We start from the raw sequence: 22,156 nt of genomic DNA, 5'->3' as shown, positions 1-22,156 counted from the left end.
TGTGAGAGAAAACATGAAATGGAAATTTCTATTTTTTTAAATTGCAGAGTGCACATGTGCTTGCCAGAAAGAGACAGATAGAGAGAGTAAGAGGAAGAAAGCACCCGCCAGTACGGTGTAATCACACTGCAATCACTTTACCTCCATTTTTCTATACTATTGGGATTTGAGGCGTGCATGTACATATGCTTGAATTTCAAGTTGCCAGGGCCAGGACTTCCACTGCAGTTGGCCAATGTCCATATTCTCACAAAACTTGCAGCCTTCCTAACTATTGAATATAAAGAGACAAATAGGAAAGGGCTACTGGTCTTCAGAAAGAGATTTGCTATAATGTGAGGCCAGAAGCTATACTTCGGGAATAGAAAAGAAGGAATCTGAATGAAAGAAGTAAAAGGAGAAGAAGTTATCTAAAACTTTAGTCTCAGGTTGAAAATTAGGAGAAAAATAGAAAGAGAAAATTTAAGAAAAATGGGTATGGAAACCAGCAGATGGCGTAACAGTTATGTCACTGGACTCCTACTTGGCTGACTGCTGACTGAGTCCCAGGCCTGGTGGCTTGAAACTCAAGCAGGTTGTGTGTGTGGGCGTGTTCAATATTCCAGGAGGAGAATGGAAGAGAAGGGATTGCAGTGTGGCCATGCCCCCATAGAGTGATTTCTAACTTTCCCTCTCACTGACTCTTTTCTCTTTCCCCACACGTCCCCAGCAAATATACCCTAAGCTAAGGCAAAACCTTTAAAAAAAAAAAAATAGAAAGAAAAAGAACAAAACAAGAAAGGAAGAAAGAAAGAAAGGAAAGGAAAGGAAGGAAGGGAAAAGGGAGGGAAAAAAGAAGGAAGGAAGGAATGAAGGAAGAAAGAAAGATGTGTATTTAAGTATTTTTTTTTTTTTTTGAGAGGTTGCTTTTGGGTGCATGCACTTGCCCGAAAGACAAAGACAGAGAGACAGAAAGTTGGAAATCACCCCCAGGGGGGATGGTCACACTGCAATCCCTTCTCCTCCATTCTCCTCTCGAGATCTTGTGATGCAGGAACATGGTCCCAGCATGAGTTTAAGCCACTAGGTGCAGGACTTAAACTACAGTTGACTACATGGGAGTCTAGCAACATAGCCATTATGCCAACTGCTGGTCCCGATACTTAAGTATTTCTGTCCTTCTCTAAGATGTAGAAAAATCTTATACAATATAAAAGGCAAAGAAGAAAGAACCATGGGAGTGTTTGCTAAAGGTGTTACTATAGAAAGTAAACAATTTTATTTGTTTCATTTAAAGAGTACAGAGTCAACGGGAATTAGAGAATACAGATGGGGGAAATTGCATTCAGAGAAGGAGGAGATAACATTTTCTTTTCTTTCTTAAACATTGTGGTCTTACTAAGTCAGAAGGGAATATCATCCTTAAACAATGAGGGTGTAAAGGATGGGAATACATCTTGAGAAGGTGAAGATAATAAGGAAGAGCTCTTGCCTAGTCCTCCTAAGATTCCTGTGCCTGGGACCAAGGAGCAAGGGCCGAGCTGACTGAGTGTCATGGATGAGATTCTCTCAGTAAGTCCCCCGTCTCCTAAAATAGTGCCACTTGTTCTAGCTTCATGGCATGAATCACAAAATAGCAGAAAGAGTAGAGTAAGAGTTGAAATTACAGTTGGAGTTGGGAGACATACACAGACGTTTAATTTCTTGATGAATGATTGTAAAGCTTTTTGGATCTCGAGAAATCCAAGCAGTATAATGGTAACAGAGATGGATCTTGAAATTCTAAAGCCCTATAAATTCTATGTTAGTCCCCTTATTCTAGTCTGAGATCATATTATATACTATAGGATTGTGGAAGAGGGCAGATTCTATAAAAAAAAACTTCTTAGACTTTGTTCCCCCCAAAAGAAATTTGTGTGTTGAGATTTAGTTGCAAAGATATTAAGAAGACATATTCTTAGTGTCAAAAGATGGAGCTCTTAGGGAACCAGCAGTTAGCGTAATGGCTATGTCGCTGGACTCCCACGTAGTCGACCGCGGTTCGCGTCCCGGACTCGGTGGCTTAAAACTCATACTGGCCACGTGTGCGTGCGTGCCCAAGATCCTGAGAAGAGAATGGAGGAGAAGGGATTGCGGCGTGACCATCCCCCCTGGGGGGTGATTTCTTGCTTTCTGTCTCTATGTCTCTCTCTGTCTGTCTGGCAAACGCACGTGCCCTATAGCAAAAAATCTCTCCAAAAAAAAAAAAAAAAGATGGAGCTCTTAGAAGTGACTAAGTCATTAGGATGGAGCCTCTGATTGACTGCTAGTGATTTCATAAAGGAAAGGATTGGGGCAGAGATGCACACAAATGACACACCACACTGCTCTGCTCTTGACCTCTTGATGTGATGCCTTGGTGAACCTCTAATTTTTTAAATTACCCAGACTCAGACATTTTCTGTTACTAGCAACAGAACAAACTAAAACAAACGTCAAGAATAAACAGAGATGGGTATTCCACTAGAAGACTGATTGTTTCCAGACCAGTGAGGTAAATATGCTCATTCTAAGAAAGAAAACAAAAGTAGGAATTAACGCCAAAATATAACTGTGAAAATTTCTGTTCTGCAGTTCTGCAGTTCTTCCTCTAAGCATCTGACTGATGGATCCGCAGATATTATTTTTACATGGAGACCATGCTTTTTCAGCTCGCTGTCGTACTTTGTATGAGTATTGAGATCTGAGAAGAAATATCTGAATTTACAACATAAGGCTCTACAATTTAGAAGGTGCCTTATCATATGGTCATCACAAAGCTTTGACAATGTAATCAGGGAAAGAATCAGCAAACTCCATCTCACAAACTAAATGAAAAGGAGCACGTTCACGGTTCTCCTTTATATCCATGTTGCAGCTGAAAGATGAGGAAGGATTTAAACGCTGTGGCATCGTATCTGTCATAGCCATATCCTTTCAGTGTGGGGAGCTCATTTTTCAAGGCTACCAGTCCATTAACCTTCACAGAAACAAAAATAAAGCAAAACAAAGAAACACTCCTGCAGAAAGGGCATTGCTTCTAATCGTGCTTATTTATCTTACTCTGGGGATTTGAAGATGGAACAAAGACCTCTATCTCCCCAGGCACATAAATGATACAGACACCCCCAAATAAATACATCAAATGCCTGGTGGTGCATATTGTAGACGAATTTGTAATTTTTCTTTAAAAAATGGGAGTGAGGCTAGTGAGAGTAACTGATATCATTCATGCTGAACCTCTGTCTTGAGCGGTGATTTGTAACTAGGAGGGCCAAAGCATCAACCCCATCTATATTTTAACGTCTTGGTCTGATCTCGGTGGCGACTTCACCTAGATTCATTCACTGTATATATTTAGAACTATTAGTTTTCTGATAAATGCCTTGTCCGAAAGCCAGAGGGGAATGATAAGGTAGGAAATAAGGAGTTCTTACTTGTTTTATACTGTTCCGTTGGGGTTAAGAGATAATTATAACACAGATTGATACTCCTATTTTAAACAAGGCAGTGAATCCGCGTGAGATATAGATTTTTGAAAAGGCATTTGCCACATCATTATAATTTCTTAAAATTCCTATGTTCACTGAAAAACTATAATCATGTGATAGACGTCATAACATTATTCATTTTTTTCCTCATAGAAGAGAGTTAAATCACCCTGTTGCAGATTTTGAAATATCCTCAGGTACAGCAGTGAAATTTCATTAACTGAAGCAAAACAAAAGCACATGCTGATTTGTCTGGGATCTAGGTTCGAGTGGGGAAAATTACAGATTCTGTAAGCAAGAGTAAAATAATGATTCCATGCACTTCATTTAAAAATCATGCCTTTTCCACAGACTTTATTTATCACCACAAAGTAATGAAAAAGTGTAAGATTTCCATCAATATATAAGGCCAGAAGCAAAGGAGAACCAAGGAAGGATGTGAAATATTTGAACATGGACTCTGTCCAGGGATGTATTTGAAAGATCTATCACTTGGCATGGCAGAGACAAGCCCCCACAAGAAAGAAGAGTACTAGTGTTGGGCTCTGGAGACCCCACTTAGGTCACAATTCATCCTTCGGGTTAATGGATTATGGGGGAGGTTGAAGGTAGACCTGAAAAACGGAGTTTAGGCTCCTCAGCATATTTGAGAAATTAACCAGTATAGATGCATTTCTAGACAAATCGCAGAGGTAGGTAGAACTACATTTTAAAATTTTATTTAAATTTCCGATAGAGCACATGCACTCACCAGAGAGAGACAGGGAGTGAGAGAAAGGGAAAATGAGAAAGCACTCCCCACCCCTCAATGGGAGATGGCTACACTGCAATCCTTTCTTCCTCCTCCTGTCAGGATTTTAGGCATGCATGCACACATGCCTGGCATGTATTTCAGGCCACTGGGACTGGTGCTTGAACCACTGTCAGTCATGTGGGATCCAGCTGCCTTCACCATCACATCACCAGATGACCTGATAGAACTACTTTTATCCCATATAAAAATAGCTATATATATATATTTTTTTTTTTTGAGAGGTTTTTGCTATAGGGCACGTGCACTCCCCAGAAAGACAGAGATAGACAGAGATATTTCAGGCCACTGGGACCGGTGCTTGAACCACTGTCAGTCATGTGGGATCCAGCTGCCTTCACCATCACATCACCAGATGACCTGATAGAACTACTTTTATCCCATATAAAAATAGCTATATATATATATTTTTTTTTTTTGAGAGGTTTTTGCTATAGGGCACGTGCACTCCCCAGAAAGACAGAGATAGACAGAGAGATAGAAAGTGAGAAATCACCCCCTAGTGGGGATGGCCATGCCGCAATTCCTTCTCTTCCATTCTCCTCTCGGGATCTTGGGTACACACGCACATGCACCCGGCATGAGTTTAAGCCACCGGGTCCGGCAAACCGTGGTCAGCTACATGAGAGTTCAGCAACATAGCCATTACGCTAAATGATGGTCCCAAAATAGTTTAAAATATTAACAACAAAAGACTCATACTGGTGCAAACTTGCTTAATATTAGTTATGGATGATAGTTATTAATTACATGTCCTTGATAATTTAACTAATTGGTTCAAGCCAGCCCCATGGAAGAAACAAAAAGTGTTTTTTTTTTTTGGCTAGTTGCTTGGCTGTTAAATGACCTCTTCTGGTTGATAAGAACCTTCAGTCATTCTGCTTTCCCTTTGCCAGCGACATCCAGTATTCATTCAGATATCCTCAGAGCAAAGGGTAGAGACCAGAGGGGCTTCCATAATTTAAACCAAATGGAGACCAGACACTGATCTTATAATCATTACTGACTTTTAGCTTTGAGGGGATCCCATCCAGGAGCTGGTATGAGATTCTGCAGTTCTAGTTAGAGCATTTTCAGGGTAGCATCTTGTGCCATCACCCTTTGGGCTCCAATGTTTGCATATAAATTATAACAACATCTCTGAATTAACATGCTTGTAGTGTATCCCTAATTATGACAATCTGTAGCAACAATTATGTGCAACAAATGTCTATCAGCTTAGTTTTGCACAAGTTTTAATTAAAAAAGAAATCTGATTATTACCCATGCATAAAGTTTTCAATATTGCAAAATGATCACCATCTCAGAGTTATTATTTGCATGTAAATCATAATCCCTCTATATGTTTGAGAGAATCACAACTAAAATTCCATAAGTAAAATCCCACAAGTATTTCACATGAGTGATTAAAGAGTGATTATAATATGATTTATTAATGGTAACAAAAAGAGAATGTGAGGGCAACCGCAACAAGTGGTGTGGTGGTTAAGGAGGCTGGATCTTACATAACCAACTGAGTGGTTCAAGTTCTAGACCCAAGAACTTGAAAAATATGCTGGGAGCTTGTGCATGCATGCACAAAATCCTCAAAGGAGAAATGGAATAGAAGGGATTCTGTTGTGATCATCCCCAATGGAGATTGATTTCTCACTTTCTCTCTCTGTCTCTCACTGGTGAACACACCCATCCTCTAATAAATTAAGAAAAGAAAAGAAAATGCAGATGGAAGATTAAACAAAAAAGACGAGGGAGCCAGCAGATGGTACAATGGTTACATCACTGGACTTCCACTTATTTGGCAGCTGTTAGAGTCTCAGACATGACTACTTAATACTCATGCTGGGTGCAAGGGCATTTGTGCCCAAGATCCCAGAAGGAGAATGGAGATGAAAGGATTGCAGCATGGCATCCCTCTTGGGGGTGATATTTTTACTTTCTGTCTGTCTCTGTCTCTGTGGCAAGTACCCATGCCCTATAGCAAAAATCTCTGTCAAAAAAAGAAAAGATGAGAAGTTTGTATGCTTGTTTAATTTTCCCATTAAAAGTCCTATTAAAAGGCATTCCATTAAAATCATCCAAAGCAGAAATATATATTTTTTAAATTGGGAAAACTTACTAGTGAAATATGGTTGGCAAAATCACCTAAAAATTTGTATCAGGAAATTTTTTAGATGAGCGATTTTGTTCTCCATGAATACTTCTTTTCTTTATACTTCACCCTAAATTACGTATACTAATACAAAACTAAAATTAACACAAAATTAAATAAAATGGTTCTTACATTTAACTAAGCAAAGATTTATAGCTTTCAGAGCCATACACTCAGAGCTCCTTAGGAGCGTAAAATAACTACTTATATTAAAAACCTAATTATAAATAGGTTAAAAGTATTTATTATTCTAAATATCCTACATAGCCTTTCAAAGCTAAGCCTCACTGCTTGTTGCATTCCTTGAAATTTGAAAATGTTTCAAGGAATCTTGCAACTACTTTCTAAGAGCCCTAAATATTCAAGGATCCCAATTGGGAAGCCATAGGTATAAATAAGTTTAAAAATCACCTAACGAATATGGTTTATTCTCACTCAGAGAGTTAAATTAAATGACCTAATGTACCACAACGGCCTCACCATGATAGAAGAGAAAATGATGACGTTCTTTCAAATCATTTCTCCTCCACCCCTTTCTTCGCTCTCAGCCAAGGCCTCAGGCAGCCAAGACTGCTCTGGCAGGAGTAAGAGGCATCTAGCGTACTCACCGGCCTGATTCGTTGTGATGCTGACTGCAGCAAACTGTCTTGGTGGGGAGCTCAGCTCTGACACCCAACAAAAAGAGAATGTGAGGGCAACCGCAACAAGTGGTGTGGTGGTTAAGGAGGCTGGATCTTACATAACCAACTGAGTGGTTCAAGTTCTAGACCCAAGAACTTGAAAAATATGCTGGGAGCTTGTGCATGCATGCACAAAATCCTCAAAGGAGAAATGGAATAGAAGGGATTCTGTTGTGATCATCCCCAATGGAGATTGATTTCTCACTTTCTCTCTCTGTCTCTCACTGGTGAACACACCCATCCTCTAATAAATTAAGAAAAGAAAAGAAAATGCAGATGGAAGATTAAACAAAAAAGACGAGGGAGCCAGCAGATGGTACAATGGTTACATCACTGGACTTCCACTTATTTGGCAGCTGTTAGAGTCTCAGACATGACTACTTAATACTCATGCTGGGTGCAAGGGCATTTGTGCCCAAGATCCCAGAAGGAGAATGGAGATGAAGGGATTGCAGCATGGCATCCCTCTTGGGGGTGATTTTTTTTTTTTACTTTCTGTCTCTCTCTGTCTCTGGCAAGTACCCATGCCCTATAGCAAAAATCTCTGTCAAAAAAAGAAAAGATGAGAAGTTTGTATGCTTGTTTAATTTTCCCATTAAAAGTCCTATTAAAAGGCATTCCATTAAAATCATCCAAAGCAGAAATATATATTTTTTAAATTGGGAAAACTTACTAGTGAAATATGGTTGGCAAAATCACCTAAAAATTTGTATCAGGAAATTTTTTAGATGAGCGATTTTGTTCTCCATGAATACTTCTTTTCTTTATACTTCACCCTAAATTACGTATACTAATACAAAACTAAAATTAACACAAAATTAAATAAAATGGTTCTTACATTTAACTAAGCAAAGATTTATAGCTTTCAGAGCCATACACTCAGAGCTCCTTAGGAGTGTAAAATAACTACTTATATTAAAAACCTAATTATAAATAGGTTAAAAGTATTTATTATTCTAAATATCCTACATAGCCTTTCAAAGCTAAGCCTCACTGCTTGTTGCATTCCTTGAAATTTGAAAATGTTTCAAGGAATCTTGCAACTACTTTCTAAGAGCCCTAAATATTCAAGGATCCCAATTGGGAAGCCATAGGTATAAATAAGTTTAAAAATCACCTAACGAATATGGTTTATTCTCACTCAGAGAGTTAAATTAAATGACCTAATGTACCACAACGGCCTCACCATGATAGAAGAGAAAATGATGACGTTCTTTCAAATCATTTCTCCTCCACCCCTTTCTTCGCTCTCAGCCAAGGCCTCAGGCAGCCAAGACTGCTCTGGCAAGAGTAAGAGGCATCTAGCGTACTCACCGGCCTGATTCGTTGTGATGCTGACTGCAGCAAACTGTCTTGGTGGGGAGCTCAGCTCTGACACCCCGTTAACGGCATCAATCTCAAAGGTGTAGTTAGTGTGTGCCAGCAGGTCTGTCACCGTCACCGTGGTATTGGAGAGTCCGAACTGTCGAGGGAGGAAGCGGACATTTGGGCTGCATGGCTCACACTGTTTTACATTCCACCCACATTTTCTACATATGATGTTGAAGGTAACATCTTTCCGGCCTCCTGTGTCCAGGGGCCAACTCCAGTCCAGGATAACCGAGGTCTCGTTTATATTAGAGATAACATTTCTTGGTGCAGATGGAGGTCCTGCAAAGTAGTTCAACAAAGATTGATGAGCCTCACTTTTGTTTTCGACTGTAAGGGAAATAGGTAATTTGCAATGCAACTGAAAGAGATAAATAACCATCCTGTCTGTATTATCTACTTTTAATTCATCCTTAGAGGATGCATGAGATTACAGGCACATAAACTCAAGAGCATTGTCCCGCCCCAGCTATGAATGAGGGAGTTTTGACCCACGGTTGAGGATGCAGTCACAAAGTCCAAAAAAGAAATTTACCACTAAGTTTGATACCCTTGGGAATACTTGTGAAAACTTTAGTATTAGTTTTATAAATCTTAGTTCTTTTTCCTTATGACCCATGACCGACATATAGCAAGAGGGAATAGAAATGTAAAAACATAAATCCCTTGCCTATAACCTCCCCTATCCTGTCAAATGTAATACAAGAGCTAAAACAAGACACAGAAAATTTTCTTGCTTTCTGGGGTTTGAGTTGCAGGAAGTACTTTAAAGAGAAATTCATTTTGTGTGATAAATGTTACATTTGTGGTGAGCCAAGCATGGGAATGAAGCAGAGAAAGCTTTCAGTTTGCACATGGATAACAGAAGGAAATGGGTCACATGCTTTAAAAACAAAAACAAATATCACAGGAACAAGAAGGAAAACCAAAACAAACTAAACATGGAGGCATGGGTGCAGCAAAACTACTCACGGGTACAAGCCATGGATGGAGGGTCTTTGTCTGCTCGGAAGTAATTATTCTCACACCTGCAGTTCATCGAACCATCTTCGTGAGTAGAGCTATGGGGTGGGCACTTAGCGCACTTCGTATGACCATCTGAAGCCTTGTAGAAACCTGGTCGACAAGCTACAAACAAAATGCCTCTTTTAAAGTGTTGCAATAATTTAGAAAATATCTGAAACAGATTTCAGGACATTTCAGCATGAATTCATTATAAATAAAAGTCAAATTTTCCTCCCAGAACTTGCAGAAGCCAATAATGCCACCCAGTATAGTTTTTCTACATATATATTTGAATGTGTACCAAATGTTAAGAGAAAAAGAAAAGATTTAGATTATTTTGGCACTAGAATATAATAAAATTTCCAGCTCATGTTTTCACAGCCTTACTTGGCATTGGCCTATTTGTGGAGAAAATGGAGCAAAACCACGTCACCATGTAATCATTCCCTTTTTTCAAACATGATGCAATGCGTATACTGTCTGCACTGTGTTTAGCCCTGTATTGTATGCTGGCTTGTGCTCTAATTGCCTGTGTGGGTGTGACTTCATCCCATAATTTGTAAGCAACTGAAGGAAGAAACCATAACTTCCTATATATTTTAAGCTTCTTGATAGACAATTCTCATGAACTGTATTTTTACTGCCTATGTATTGTTCCTTAAGTTCTATGGCAATGGCCTATTATACAGATTGAAATATTTTCTGTGCCCATATCTGAAACCAATAAGGAGCTGTGGTTTTTATTTAAACTGATGAGCTTGGAATTATTACTAGATTAAAACTCTTTTTATGACTCTGTGTTGTGTTCTTTTTGTTTCCTGGGTTTATCTCTGCATGACATGTTTCTTATAAACTCATGAGCTGGTTATCAGACATCGATTTCCGTTTACCATTTAGCATCCACCATCTACTACTGTTTCCACAGACACACACCTCTATGCTATTTCTATTGAGTCTGATAGAAACTTCAAAATGTTGTGCTATTTCATTTTATTTATTTTTATAATTTCATTGACACTTGATGACAAAATGAAAACCCTAACAAGAAGTCTCCACATTCCTTTAAATAAGGGCCCACTTTTATTTATCTATTTATTTTCTTTGAGAGGTTTTTGTATAGGGCACATGTGCTCGCCAGAAAGACAGAGGGAGACAGAGAGACAGAGAGCGAGAAATCACCCCCCAGGGAGGATGGCCAAGCTGCAATCCCTTCTCCTCCATTCTCCTCTCAGGATCTTGGGAATGCATGCACAGGCGCCCAGCATGAGTTTAAGCCACCGGGTCTGGGAATTGAACTACAGTACTACATGGGAGTCCAGCAACTAGCCATTACGCCATCTCCTGGTCCCAGAAGGGCCTACATTTTAGGTTTCCTCTGAATCATCTTTGTAAGTCAATACATTTTAAGCTTCTAAAGTTCAAATTCCATGCAATTTTAGATTTGCTGGCTTAAATATTTACATATTGAATAGGTCCTATAGATTGTCATTGAATTTCAGAAGTTTCTGATATCAACTTCAGATTGTGGATAAATGATTATTTGCAATTTATAAAACCTGGGTGGACAAATTTTAACTTTTGTAACAATCTAAAAGTATCTCTGAAAGGAACACATTATATCCTTGGTAGAAAGAATACCTTCCTACTGAAAGTTGCTTGAAATAAATAAAGGAAATATATTTCCAAGAGAAACTACTAGAACAATTTTTATTTACTTTTAAGTTTTGCTATAGGGTGCTTCTATTCACTGTAGATAGAGAGACGGAGAGAGAGAGAAAGGGAAAGTTGGAAATCACTCCTGGAGGGAATGGACACACCACAGCCTCTCTTTCTCTATCTTCCTCTGGGGATTTTGAGAATGCACACACACACCTCATATTTTTTAGGCCCTCTGGGTCTGGCACTTGAACCAAAGCCACATGGACCACCTGCTGGCCCAGAACAATTTAAAAGGAAAGCTATGATTAATCTAATCTGTTTTCTAGTACCTAATAAGACTAACTGCTCTAAGACCACTTTATAATATACATTGAACAGTTTTTGGTGTCACACGCTGAGATCCACTCAAATTCTTCTGCCCTAAACTAAACATGGATTAGGATTATAAACTTTTTAACCTTGTTCTTAAGCACTAGTTAGAAACTTCCACTCATATCTCATGTCCTAATGCCTTAGGGGGAAATAATATACAGTATATAAACAAACTATGCACTTCTGGTTTCAATTTGTCTTATCATTGAGTGCTTTGAATTTGTAAGAGCATTGCTAAATCTTTAAAAGATTAAGCTGCAGTGCTCCCATGTACTTGTTGTTTTGTTTGCTTGTACGTTTATCTGTGTGTTCTTATTTGAGGATTTTGTGGTTTCCACATTTCACATAAAGGTATTTACTAAACACTTTTCATTCACATGAATGACATACTCTGCAATACTTAAAGAAAAGACAAGACAGTTGCATGATTGCTTCTTAGCTACAGATTAGGATTGCTGATAATAACATCAAGGTAGCTACAGTTAATAAATCTAGAAGTGGGGAACCAGCAGTTAGCTTAATGGCTATGTCGCTGGACTCCCACGTAGTCGACCGTGGTTCACGTCCTGGACCCGTTGGCTTAAAACTCGCGCCGGGCACATATGCGTGCATGCCCAAGATCTCAAGAGGAGAATGGAGGAGAAGGGATTGCGGCATGACCATCCCCCCTGGGGTGTGATTTCTCGCTTTCTGTCTCTATGTCTCTCTCTGTCTGTTTAGCGAGCACATGCGCCCTATAGCGAAAACCTCTCAAAAAATTAAAAATAAATAAATAAATAAATAAATCTAGAAGTTAAGAATGTCACTCAACTAATAACCAGACTTTATCTAATTTTGACTAAATAATCTTAGAGGAGATAATGGTAGAAGAAAAGTAAGCACAAATGCATACAGTTTAATAAATATTTGTCAGGCATTTTTTCTTAGTCATGCTTTTAAAATTTTTATTTATTTATTATCATCATAATCTTGTTTATATTACGTTGAATTATTACATTGAATTGCATATAACTTTACAGTGTATTACGTTACTTTTTCAAAAGGGAATGCCATACACGTCAGTCAATACAGAGACATTGATCTCCCCACTTCATCATTCAGTATCTTTTCATTGTTTTCCTGATCATTATTATTATTATTCCAATTATTTTTTAACCAGTCAATCACTATTTTTCATTTTGCTTGTAAAAGGACTTTACCCATCATGAAATACTTCTCAGACCAATCCAGTTGAGAATACTATACACGTCACCATCAACAGGTAATAAACCATATCTGTGTCCCGCTATTGTCATGCCTCTCTATTTGTTCTCTTACTATCCTATTCATGTTTTTTGATAGCCATGAAGATGAAAATGTTCCTAATTCTGTTCATACCGATAGGGACCTCGCAATTGAAAGTAAGCAGGAGGCATTTAACACATACAGACCAAACTGAACGAGCACTCCAGTCTGATTAGTAGGTAGTTGAAAGAGGCTCCTTGGAAGGTGTACCATTTAAGAAACATCATAAAGGGGCAGCAGGTGGCATGGAGTTTAAGGTGATAGATCACACATGGCTGAAAGTAAGATGTGAGTCCCGGACCCAGTGGCTTGAACATCATACCAGGCTAGTGCGTGTGCATGCCCTAACTACCAAGGAGGCTGGGGAAGAAGGGACTGCAGTGGGGCCATTATCCCAGGGGTTGATGTCTCACTTTCTCTCTCTCACTCTCTGCCACCTCTCTGGCCAGCACATGTGCCCTATAGGAAAAAAAAAAAGAAAGATGATAGTACAAGGTGAGCAGTAAGAAGTGTAACTAGATGCACAAACATGTGAATGTGAAAAGATAACATGAAAGAAGAATGTGGCAAGAACGGCTACTTATGTACCCTATATTCAACTCCTGATTCCTGCTTCTAATACGGTCCTGATTTTGTTCAGAATTGCACCCAGTTAAGTACTCACTTTCTTAGACGTAATTATAGCTAGGGAGGAACAGGTGAAGTTATAATTAAAAAGATGGCTAAAACAAAACAAAACAAACAAATAGAAACCCGATCAAAGTCTTTGTGGTATCTTTCTCTTTTCTAGCAACATGGCCCAGATGCAGCTGAAGCAACTTTTTCTGCATATCCCAGACTTGATTATGGATATTACAGCTGATGTGGCAGCAGTGTACACGTGACAATAAGTTAAGAGCCAATCAAATCGGAGGGTTGTGTACCCTGCACACAAAGCAAATGCTGATCCCAAGATTTCATGTACTGTCAGAATAAAGCACTCTGTTTAAGACACTGTGGCCACATGTTTGTTTGTTTGTTTGTTTGTTTGTTTTCCTGCAGCAGAAAGTATTGCTATAGGAAAGAAAAAGGCAAACAGAGAACTCAGATGAGGTGCCCTGAGTGGAATCATGGCATACTAGAGCTAAAAAGATCTAATAGAATGTGGATTAGTGTGTGTGTTTGCATACACTGAATTATTGTGTGTTTGAGGACGCCGAAGTCCAAAAAGTGGTGACATACAGTTACACACAGACTCTGCATTTTCTGTCACCTGGGAGCCAGCTGATGGGCGTTTATAGACACTCTTTTGTTACCAAGTCTATGCACAGTGCAATGTTAGATTCCACAGTCGACACCTTAGTTTTGTAGCTGTCTTGTCTTTGTCTGAAGGACTGTCATACACACTGTGTCAACGGAACCTTACAACAGTCTGTTAAAATGATATGGGCAGGTACTAGTCAGCATATTTTGCAGATTCGACAATTGAAGCATAAAGAGAAAAAGCAGTGGGCCTAAGATAACAAAGACACTCAATGGTAAAATTTGAACAAAAAAGAGGTTTTTCTGCTTTTAATTTTATGTCAATCAATCACTGAAAGCAAACTGGTCTCTAAAAACATGAAGTATTTTCTTTCCAACTTTGAAATGTTGATATAATATTGAAGAATATTTATTTAAAAAAATCCTATTTAAGGGGTCAGCAGGTGGTATGGTAGTTAGGACACTGAACTCTCACATGGCTGACCGCAGTTCAAATACCAGACCTGGTAGCTTGCTTTCTCACTTTCTCTTTCTCTGTCTCTCTCTGATGAGCAAATTAAAATAATAATGATGATGATGATGATGATGATGATGATGATAAATAAAATTAAATAACAATTCTTTTAAAAAAAGTTTAAATTTTTAAAAATGCAAGTGGGCCCAGCAATGGCGGCAGAAAGGGTAGGCAGCATGCTGATCCACAGTGTTAAAAGCCAAATGGCAACTACAATTTAAGTTCCTGACTGAATTAGCCTGTTAGAATGAAATGTGCCAGAAAAATAGGTGAGTACCCAGATTCTAATGGGCTAGAGGGCCAGAGGAATGGAATCACAGCAGGACTAGACTTTGTGGAGGGTCTCTCTCTCTCTCTCTCATGAGTGCATGTTCATGCACACACACACACACACACACATACACACATGCGTTCTATCAACCATGAACAAAGGGAAACTTTTTGTTTTTATTCGAATCTTTCACCGTCTATTCCTAGTAAGAAACCATTTAAGAAAAACGAATGTTCTCTTCTACGCGTCTTTCTCTAATACTATTTGACGTCTAACATTGGTGTGGCCAGGTGGACATGTAGCATATTCTTACTGTCAGAAGGACAGAGGGAGTGTGTTAAGAATAGCTGACATACTGTATTTGGGAAGCATACAGTAAATTTTCTCTTTCTTTTTATAAGTAGGTGCTATAAACAAAATTGTTTAATAAATTTGAGTATATGACTGAAGAATGTATGTTTACTAATAAAATTATTCCAAGTGAAAACATCTATAAAATGCATATAAAGAAATATATATATATATACACACAAGTATATAAACACACGCTTTATAAATATATGTGTGTGTGTGTGTGTGTGTGTGTGTGTACGTGAGAGAGAGAGTAAAACAAGTTTACCTTTAAATTTCTCCCACCAATAAATAATATCCCTCCCTCTCTAACAGTGAGTAAATTTGTACTGATACCAATTCTCTATTATGCTTTCTTCATCCTTCAGAAAATCCTCATGGAAGTATTTGAGATTTTACCTCTAAGGGGTATATATTGTGTTCTATTATTTTTGTTTATAGTAGCAAAATAAGTGAGTATGTTTTTAAAGCAACCTCTTCCCTTCCTTGAACATAAAACTAGTGATACAACAATCTGTATGTTTTTCTCACTTAGGTGTCACTTTATAGGCTAAAAATGTTTGCACATACAAAAGGAAAAAAAAATCCAGGTAATGATTAGAAAGTAGATATATTATTTTCTTTTTTATTTTATTGTTCAAGAGAAGTCCTATTCAGCTTACTAGATAATATATCTTTTTTAATTTTAAAAGACAAAAGACAAAACAAAGAATAGATAAGAAGGTAGACAAAGTAATATTAATTCAGATTTATCCAATAACAAGTTTTAAAGTAAAAATCTCCAGCTGTATAAGCAAGGCTTTTCCTGGTGTAGACCAGCTAATAAGCCGTGCTAAAGTGGATACACACACATTCAAACCTTGCTACCCAAATGGTGAAGTGCTAATTCACATCTTTTCTCAAGGAACGCAATAGTAAACAGTCCTGCTAGTCAAACATTCATAAAAATTATCCATAGATTCACCTCCTGGGTAATAAAACCAAAGAGTGGTTAAAAAGTTTTAATCTTTTAACTGGAAATAAATGCCATCTTCTTTTCTGTGTGGTCTCAGACATTTTCTCCCTTTGGAGAAAAAGAGGTTTTTAAACTAGCTTAGTATAGCAGGAACTTTCATCTCTCATTTCATATTGATAAATGAAATGAGGACAGTCTATAAGTCTAAATTAATAATCATTAAAAGCAGGTGGTTGTACTTCCTCAAGCCCTAATAAATATCCTCATAGATTTACTGGAAATCTGAATTAGTCATATAATGTTTCAATTTATTATTTACTTTCATAAAATGACATGTAGTGATATCCTAAAATGACCTAAACCCTTGCTATGATTCAAATACTTATGTCCCCCGAAATTCATATGTTGAAGACTAAAGGCCAGTTGGACAGTGTTAGGTGGTGGAGCTTAGGGAGGAGACTAGATCCTAAGGGCAGAGCTCTCATGAATGGGATTAGTGCCCTTATAAAAAGAGCTGCCTGGGCCTTCTACCATGGGAGGATGTGGCTAGAAGGTGCTGTCTGTGAACTAGAAAACAAAGCTTCACCAGACACTGATGTGCTGCCATCTTGATCTTAGAATCTTCAGCCTCCAGAACTGGGAGAAATACATTTCCGTTGTTTATAGGCTACTCAGTTGATGATATTGTGTTATAGCAGCCCACATTGACTAAGACAACACTTCACACAGTCGATAGTGATAAAAATCACAATCCTAGCTTTTAAAGAAGGGACCAGTACCATGTGCTATGGTTATGTTAGAAATGAATTTCCTCATTTGACAATCTGAGTTGCAAAATACTTTTTCCTTTCTTTTTTTAAACTTGTTAGAGGACATGCACACTCACCAGACAGTAAGAGAGAAAGAAAAAGAAAGAGAGAGAGAGAGGAAGTGAGAAAGCATCCCCCCATGAAGAATCGTCATGTCATAAACCCTTCTTCATGTCTCCTTTCAGGATTTTGGAAATACATGCATATATGCCCAGCATGGTTTTCAGCCCACTAGGTCTGGCACTTGAACCATACCGTCAGACAGGTGGGAACCTTAACCACCTCACCACAGGTTGGCTGCAAAATGTATGTTCTATATAGTGATTATATCTTGTGTTCACCCAGAAATTTTATTTCTATTCTTTGTATCCCATGACTTCAAGGTACTTTCAGCATGGTAGAGAAAAAGCGTTAGCCTACGAAGAAGAGAATACAGCTTTTGATCTAGTCTTTCTGCCAAGTAGTTATTCTCTCATAAATTCACTGCTGTGTTGTCTTTGAACTAGCAGGTGATTGGGATAATCATTTCCTCTTCAGTAACTCTGAGGTTTAATTTTTAGTACTTAAACTTTTCAGGTTAAGCTTGAGCAAAAAAATACAGAAATTATTTTATTTATTTATTTTGTTTGTTTGTTTTTCCTAAAAGGCATGTGTGCTTGCCAGAGAAAGTGAGAAATCACTCCTTAATGAGAATGGCCACATCTGAGCCCTTTTCCTCCTTGCTCCTGGGATTTGGGGCACACATATACACACACAAACCTACTATCATTTTAAAGCTGACATAATCCATAGTCCACCATGTGAGAGTACAATGCCTTAACCACCATGTCACCTGGTGGCCTCCATAAATTTTTGATATTTCTTAATCCTCTTGAAGGTCCTGTATCTAGCACACTGTCAAGCACCAAGGAGATGATGAGATGTACTTTTCAAGTTAATGATTAACTTGTAACCTATTTTCCTCTCAGGATTTCAATTCCCTTGTTTAGAAAATGACAGATATTGTCTAAGTTGTCTCTAAAGATACCTCAGAATAGATTGTTGAAAAATGTTTATTCTTTGCGTCCCCAAATTTGTAGGATTTCTAATACTTATCTCCCTGTTTGTCACTGCTTGGCCCAGCCAGGTGGCCCAGACCATAGCAAACTGAACTACAAGTATGGAAATCATGTGGCTGACCACGGTTTGCATCCCTGGGTTGCTGAAAACACACCAGGTACATGCATGTTTGCTCAAGATCTTGGGGACCTGAAGGAATTGAGAAAGAACATGAAGACATGACGAAACCCTGTTGAGAGTGCCTCTCTCTCTCTCTCACATACCCACACTCTATCATGAATAAAATAAATAAACTTTAAAAAATGTACCACTGCTTTGAGGGTTAAAATCAACCACTGAAATTATAAAAATCACAAATCTCAAAAAGACAGGAAAATTAGGTTCTTCAACTTAAATATGTTTGAACAAGAAATGACAGATGTTGTGGTGCTTTTCTATATCAAAGAAACACATACTCAAAGAGCACATTGATTTTATGGTCAGATGAACTAAAAGATAACTTGACTGCCAAACAAAAAATTTCCATTTGTTATACTTTTGTCTTACCAATAGCATAATAAAATTATATTTGTTCTTAGTCTTTCTTTTCATACATTTTGGAGAGAATAAGATGTTTAGATGTTTGAGAAAGTTCTTGGAATAAATAGAAAGAAAAATAAAAATATTTATATTAATTTTTTAAATTTTAAAAATTTAAGATGGTAAGATTTTTTTTCTCTTAATGACAAGAAAAATGAGCATAGTATTGAAATATAATTTTAAAAAGAAGTACATTTCTCTTCTGTTAGTCTGCTGGGAGTTTCTATTGGCTTTTTCTTTTTGCTAATCTAGCCTTTAGTTCTACTTTAAGTGCTAAATTAGTGGCGGTATTCTTGTTCATTTATTGAATAAATCCCAAACGTATTGATAAAAACCAGGATGGGCCATAGTAGAACAAACTGACAAAGGCCTTTGCCCAGTGTTAATTTTCCATTGAGAAACACTAAAAATGTGAGTAATATAATAGACGGAAGCCACAAGAATATCAATGTGTAGTGAATGAATTAGAAATATTTTGGGAAACTGTGATTCCATATTTTTGAAGAGAAAACAATAAAACAGGAACTAAACACTGTGGGCCCAGGGGGAGTAGGTATAGAACAAACTTCCAGCTCCAGGAAAAAAAAGTTAAGTATGAAATAGGTTTAGGAGCTCTACCTCTACAACAAAAAATAGTTATAGAAGTGATTCGAGAGAGAATCTTGGCCTTATTCCCGAAGCACGTAGCACACTTTTTCTCCCAGTTGTAATTGATGGGTCTGAGCTGTGCTGATACAGAGAATGGTAACTAAAGTTACCATAGTGAAAGGAAAACAAATGCACTTGGTAAACCACGGTGACTACTGTTGAAAGAAAGTAGACAGCCTTTCAATTGCAAAGTGAATTTTGTCTCCAGTTGACTAATGTGGTTGACTTTTAGAAGAAACATGGTCCTAATTAGGGGTTAAAAGGCTCATTTCAATTTGAATTAACTTTAAATTAAAAAATAAAGCTGTTGGTAAATAGGGTTCTTTTAGTATTCAGACTTTAGCTCCTTACACACAGGGCTATCTTACCAATTCCCAGCCATAAACACAAACTAATGACCAGAACCAGCACGAACTAAACAGATGATTTCCTGGCCGTGCCATTCCAGGCCTGACAGGGTCTCTTTGCCAGTACAAGGTCAAAGCAACTGTTTATTCCCAAAATGAGCTGCACTCCACAATCTTACAGGAACTCTATTCTTTGCCATCTGAATAGAGGTACAATGCTTTGAGGCAAGGCCGAGGCATTTCAATACACTGGAAGTGGCTACGTTCAGTCATTAAACCCTGCCTGCAATGTGCAGCATTTACACAGTGATCAAGTGTTTCCTTCTTCTGTTCCTTCCACTATTCAATAAAAAAGGCCTAAGGCAAAATGCCACCACACCATTAAACACAACGGAATCAATCTCAATCTAGTATGGCTCAAAGATAGCTTAGTAACAAGACTTCATTGTGTTTGTTGTTGTTCCATCAGATTTAGCAAGTCAGGTGCCAGTAATGCTGAAATATGTTCAATGTACCACAAAGAGAATACTAAATCTTGGTCCCAAGGATGTGTGTTTTGCCAGATTTTCAGCTGTCCACTTTAAAGGAAGAACTGTAAGTTCTGACAATAGCACTAGTTGAGGTTTTTAAAAAATTTTTTAAATTTTTAAAATTTATCTTTTAAATTCCTAATAGAGAATACATGTATAAGAGAGAGAGAAAGAGAAAAAGAGAAAGAGGTTTTGTCAGGCCATTCGTGATTCCCTTCTCCTAGCTTTCCAGCTTATCAGGATCTTGGGAATGTGCTTGTGTCCCGCATGCTTCGGGTTGCTGAGGTCAGATACAAACCCGCACAGCCACGCAACCTCCAACCCGGTAGTTCAGTATGCTACTGATCACACCACCGAGGCTGAGCCGAGATTTTCTACTCTTTACTACCAACACTCCAAGAATGACCTTCACTGACTGATAAAGATGTGTTGAGCAGGTAATTAGAGAAAGATAGACAGAGACAGAGAATAGGAGAAGAGGAGAAAATACTTATGATGGATATTATGATGAACGTCAAAATGCATAGGATGCAAATGTATACTGACGAAAGACTAAGAAACAGCTTAGAGAAGTTTTTAAAAGATAGAGACAGTTTCTTTAGACTGGATAGGATTAGGATCTCTAGGACAGCTCTTCCTGAGAAAAGATTTTCTGAGGAACTAAATCACTTCTACATCTGAATGTGCAGCACAGTGGATTTAGCCTTTTTCCCAGCTGAATGGGAATCATGACTAGAGGATGAGCATTTTCCACCATTCAATACTTACTTTTATCACTTAATTTCAGTGGATTAGAAATACTGTCTAAATTAAAATGTGGAAAAAATTTATCCAATATTACTCAGTTTAGGTTTATGAGACAAACTTTACACGGTGTAATTTCCAAAGGACCTTTGGCTTATGAAAGAACAAAGAATTATTATTGGATCATCAGAACAGTCATGCCATATGTTTCCATGTTTTTCTATGAAAAAAGGCATCATGACTTTTCTGACAACCCTATAGGTTCTATGCAGCTCATTTACATAAAGATATATGAACAATGATATTTATAATGTTGGCAAATTAGAAAAAAATATGACTTAAGCCTGGTCTGGGCAGGTCTCCTTGGGTGAGTCTACACTCAGACCTGGGAACAACTTTGAGACTTTTGCAACATTGTTGTCCACCACTCTGGTGGCCTGGGCTGGGAGACTTGAGCCTGATCTGGGCAGGCTTCCTTGGGTAAGTCCACGCTCTGAGCCTTGGAGCAACTTTGGGACTTTTGGTACAACAATGTGCACTGCACTTTGCCCAGTGTGTGACTGGATCCTCTCACTAAGTTTTATCTTGTTAGCTTGCTACCACCTCATTAAGAGCTGAATGTTTGAGAGAAAAACTAAGCACCTGAAGTTACCCATAAATACTCTGACCTGGGAGACAGAGCCCTACAATAGGAACACGCCGGGGAACTAAGGGTGAAATTTCCTCTACCAATACTACAGAATCTACTCCAATAAATAGAAAAAAGTGAATACTGCATAAGATGATTAAAAGCCAGCACAGATCTCAAAATAAAGAAAGAGAGAAAACAAGGTGGTAACTCTCCCTCAGGTGAGAGTAGTACTCCTTCACCCACAGTGGATAGCACAGAGAAATGCACAGGAATGTCAGGAAAAGAATTTTGAATATTCATAGTGACGAAATTCAATGAAATGCAAGAGGAAACAATCAGTTTCAGGAAATGAGAAACTCATTTCAGGACATGAAAGGGATAATGGCATGACCATTCCCCAAGGGCTTTTTCACTCTCTCTGTGGAGAATGCACACACCCTCTGGCAAATTCTTTAATAAATAAATAAATAATGAAACAAATCCGTGATGTATCATTTATGTACTGAATACTTACTTTATCACATGCTGCCAATATAGGAGAGTGTGCTTTTTTTAAGAATTCTGTATTGGCTCTGAGTAATTTTTTGGCTAACAGCCACTTAAAAGGTAACAGAAAACATTAAAATGAGTTGGTGCAAAATATATATATGTATATATATA

The 22,156-nt window shown here is 38.0% G+C and overlaps 1 protein-coding gene across 2 annotated transcripts in view; it reads right to left on the bottom strand.

Annotated features, from left to right (window-relative positions):
- EPHA3 (EPH receptor A3) overlaps positions 1-22,156 on the bottom strand; it is a 404,175-nt gene that overhangs the window by 132,498 nt on the left and 249,521 nt on the right. For both annotated transcript variants that reach the window (XM_006139867.2, XM_006139868.2), the window contains exons 4-5: positions 9,469-9,624; positions 8,443-8,778 (exon numbers count right to left, since the gene is read on the bottom strand). In XM_006139867.2, the coding sequence (XP_006139929.1) occupies positions 8,443-8,778; positions 9,469-9,624 (492 nt within the window). The remainder of the gene's footprint in view (positions 1-8,442; positions 8,779-9,468; positions 9,625-22,156) is intronic.

Source organism: Tupaia chinensis, unplaced genomic scaffold, assembly GCF_000334495.1.
Source record: "Tupaia chinensis unplaced genomic scaffold, TupChi_1.0 Scaffold000009_1, whole genome shotgun sequence".
Lineage (NCBI taxonomy): Eukaryota > Metazoa > Chordata > Mammalia > Scandentia > Tupaiidae > Tupaia > Tupaia belangeri.
Note: the sequence above shows the minus strand (reverse complement) of the source record. Positions and strands in the feature narration are given on the sequence as shown.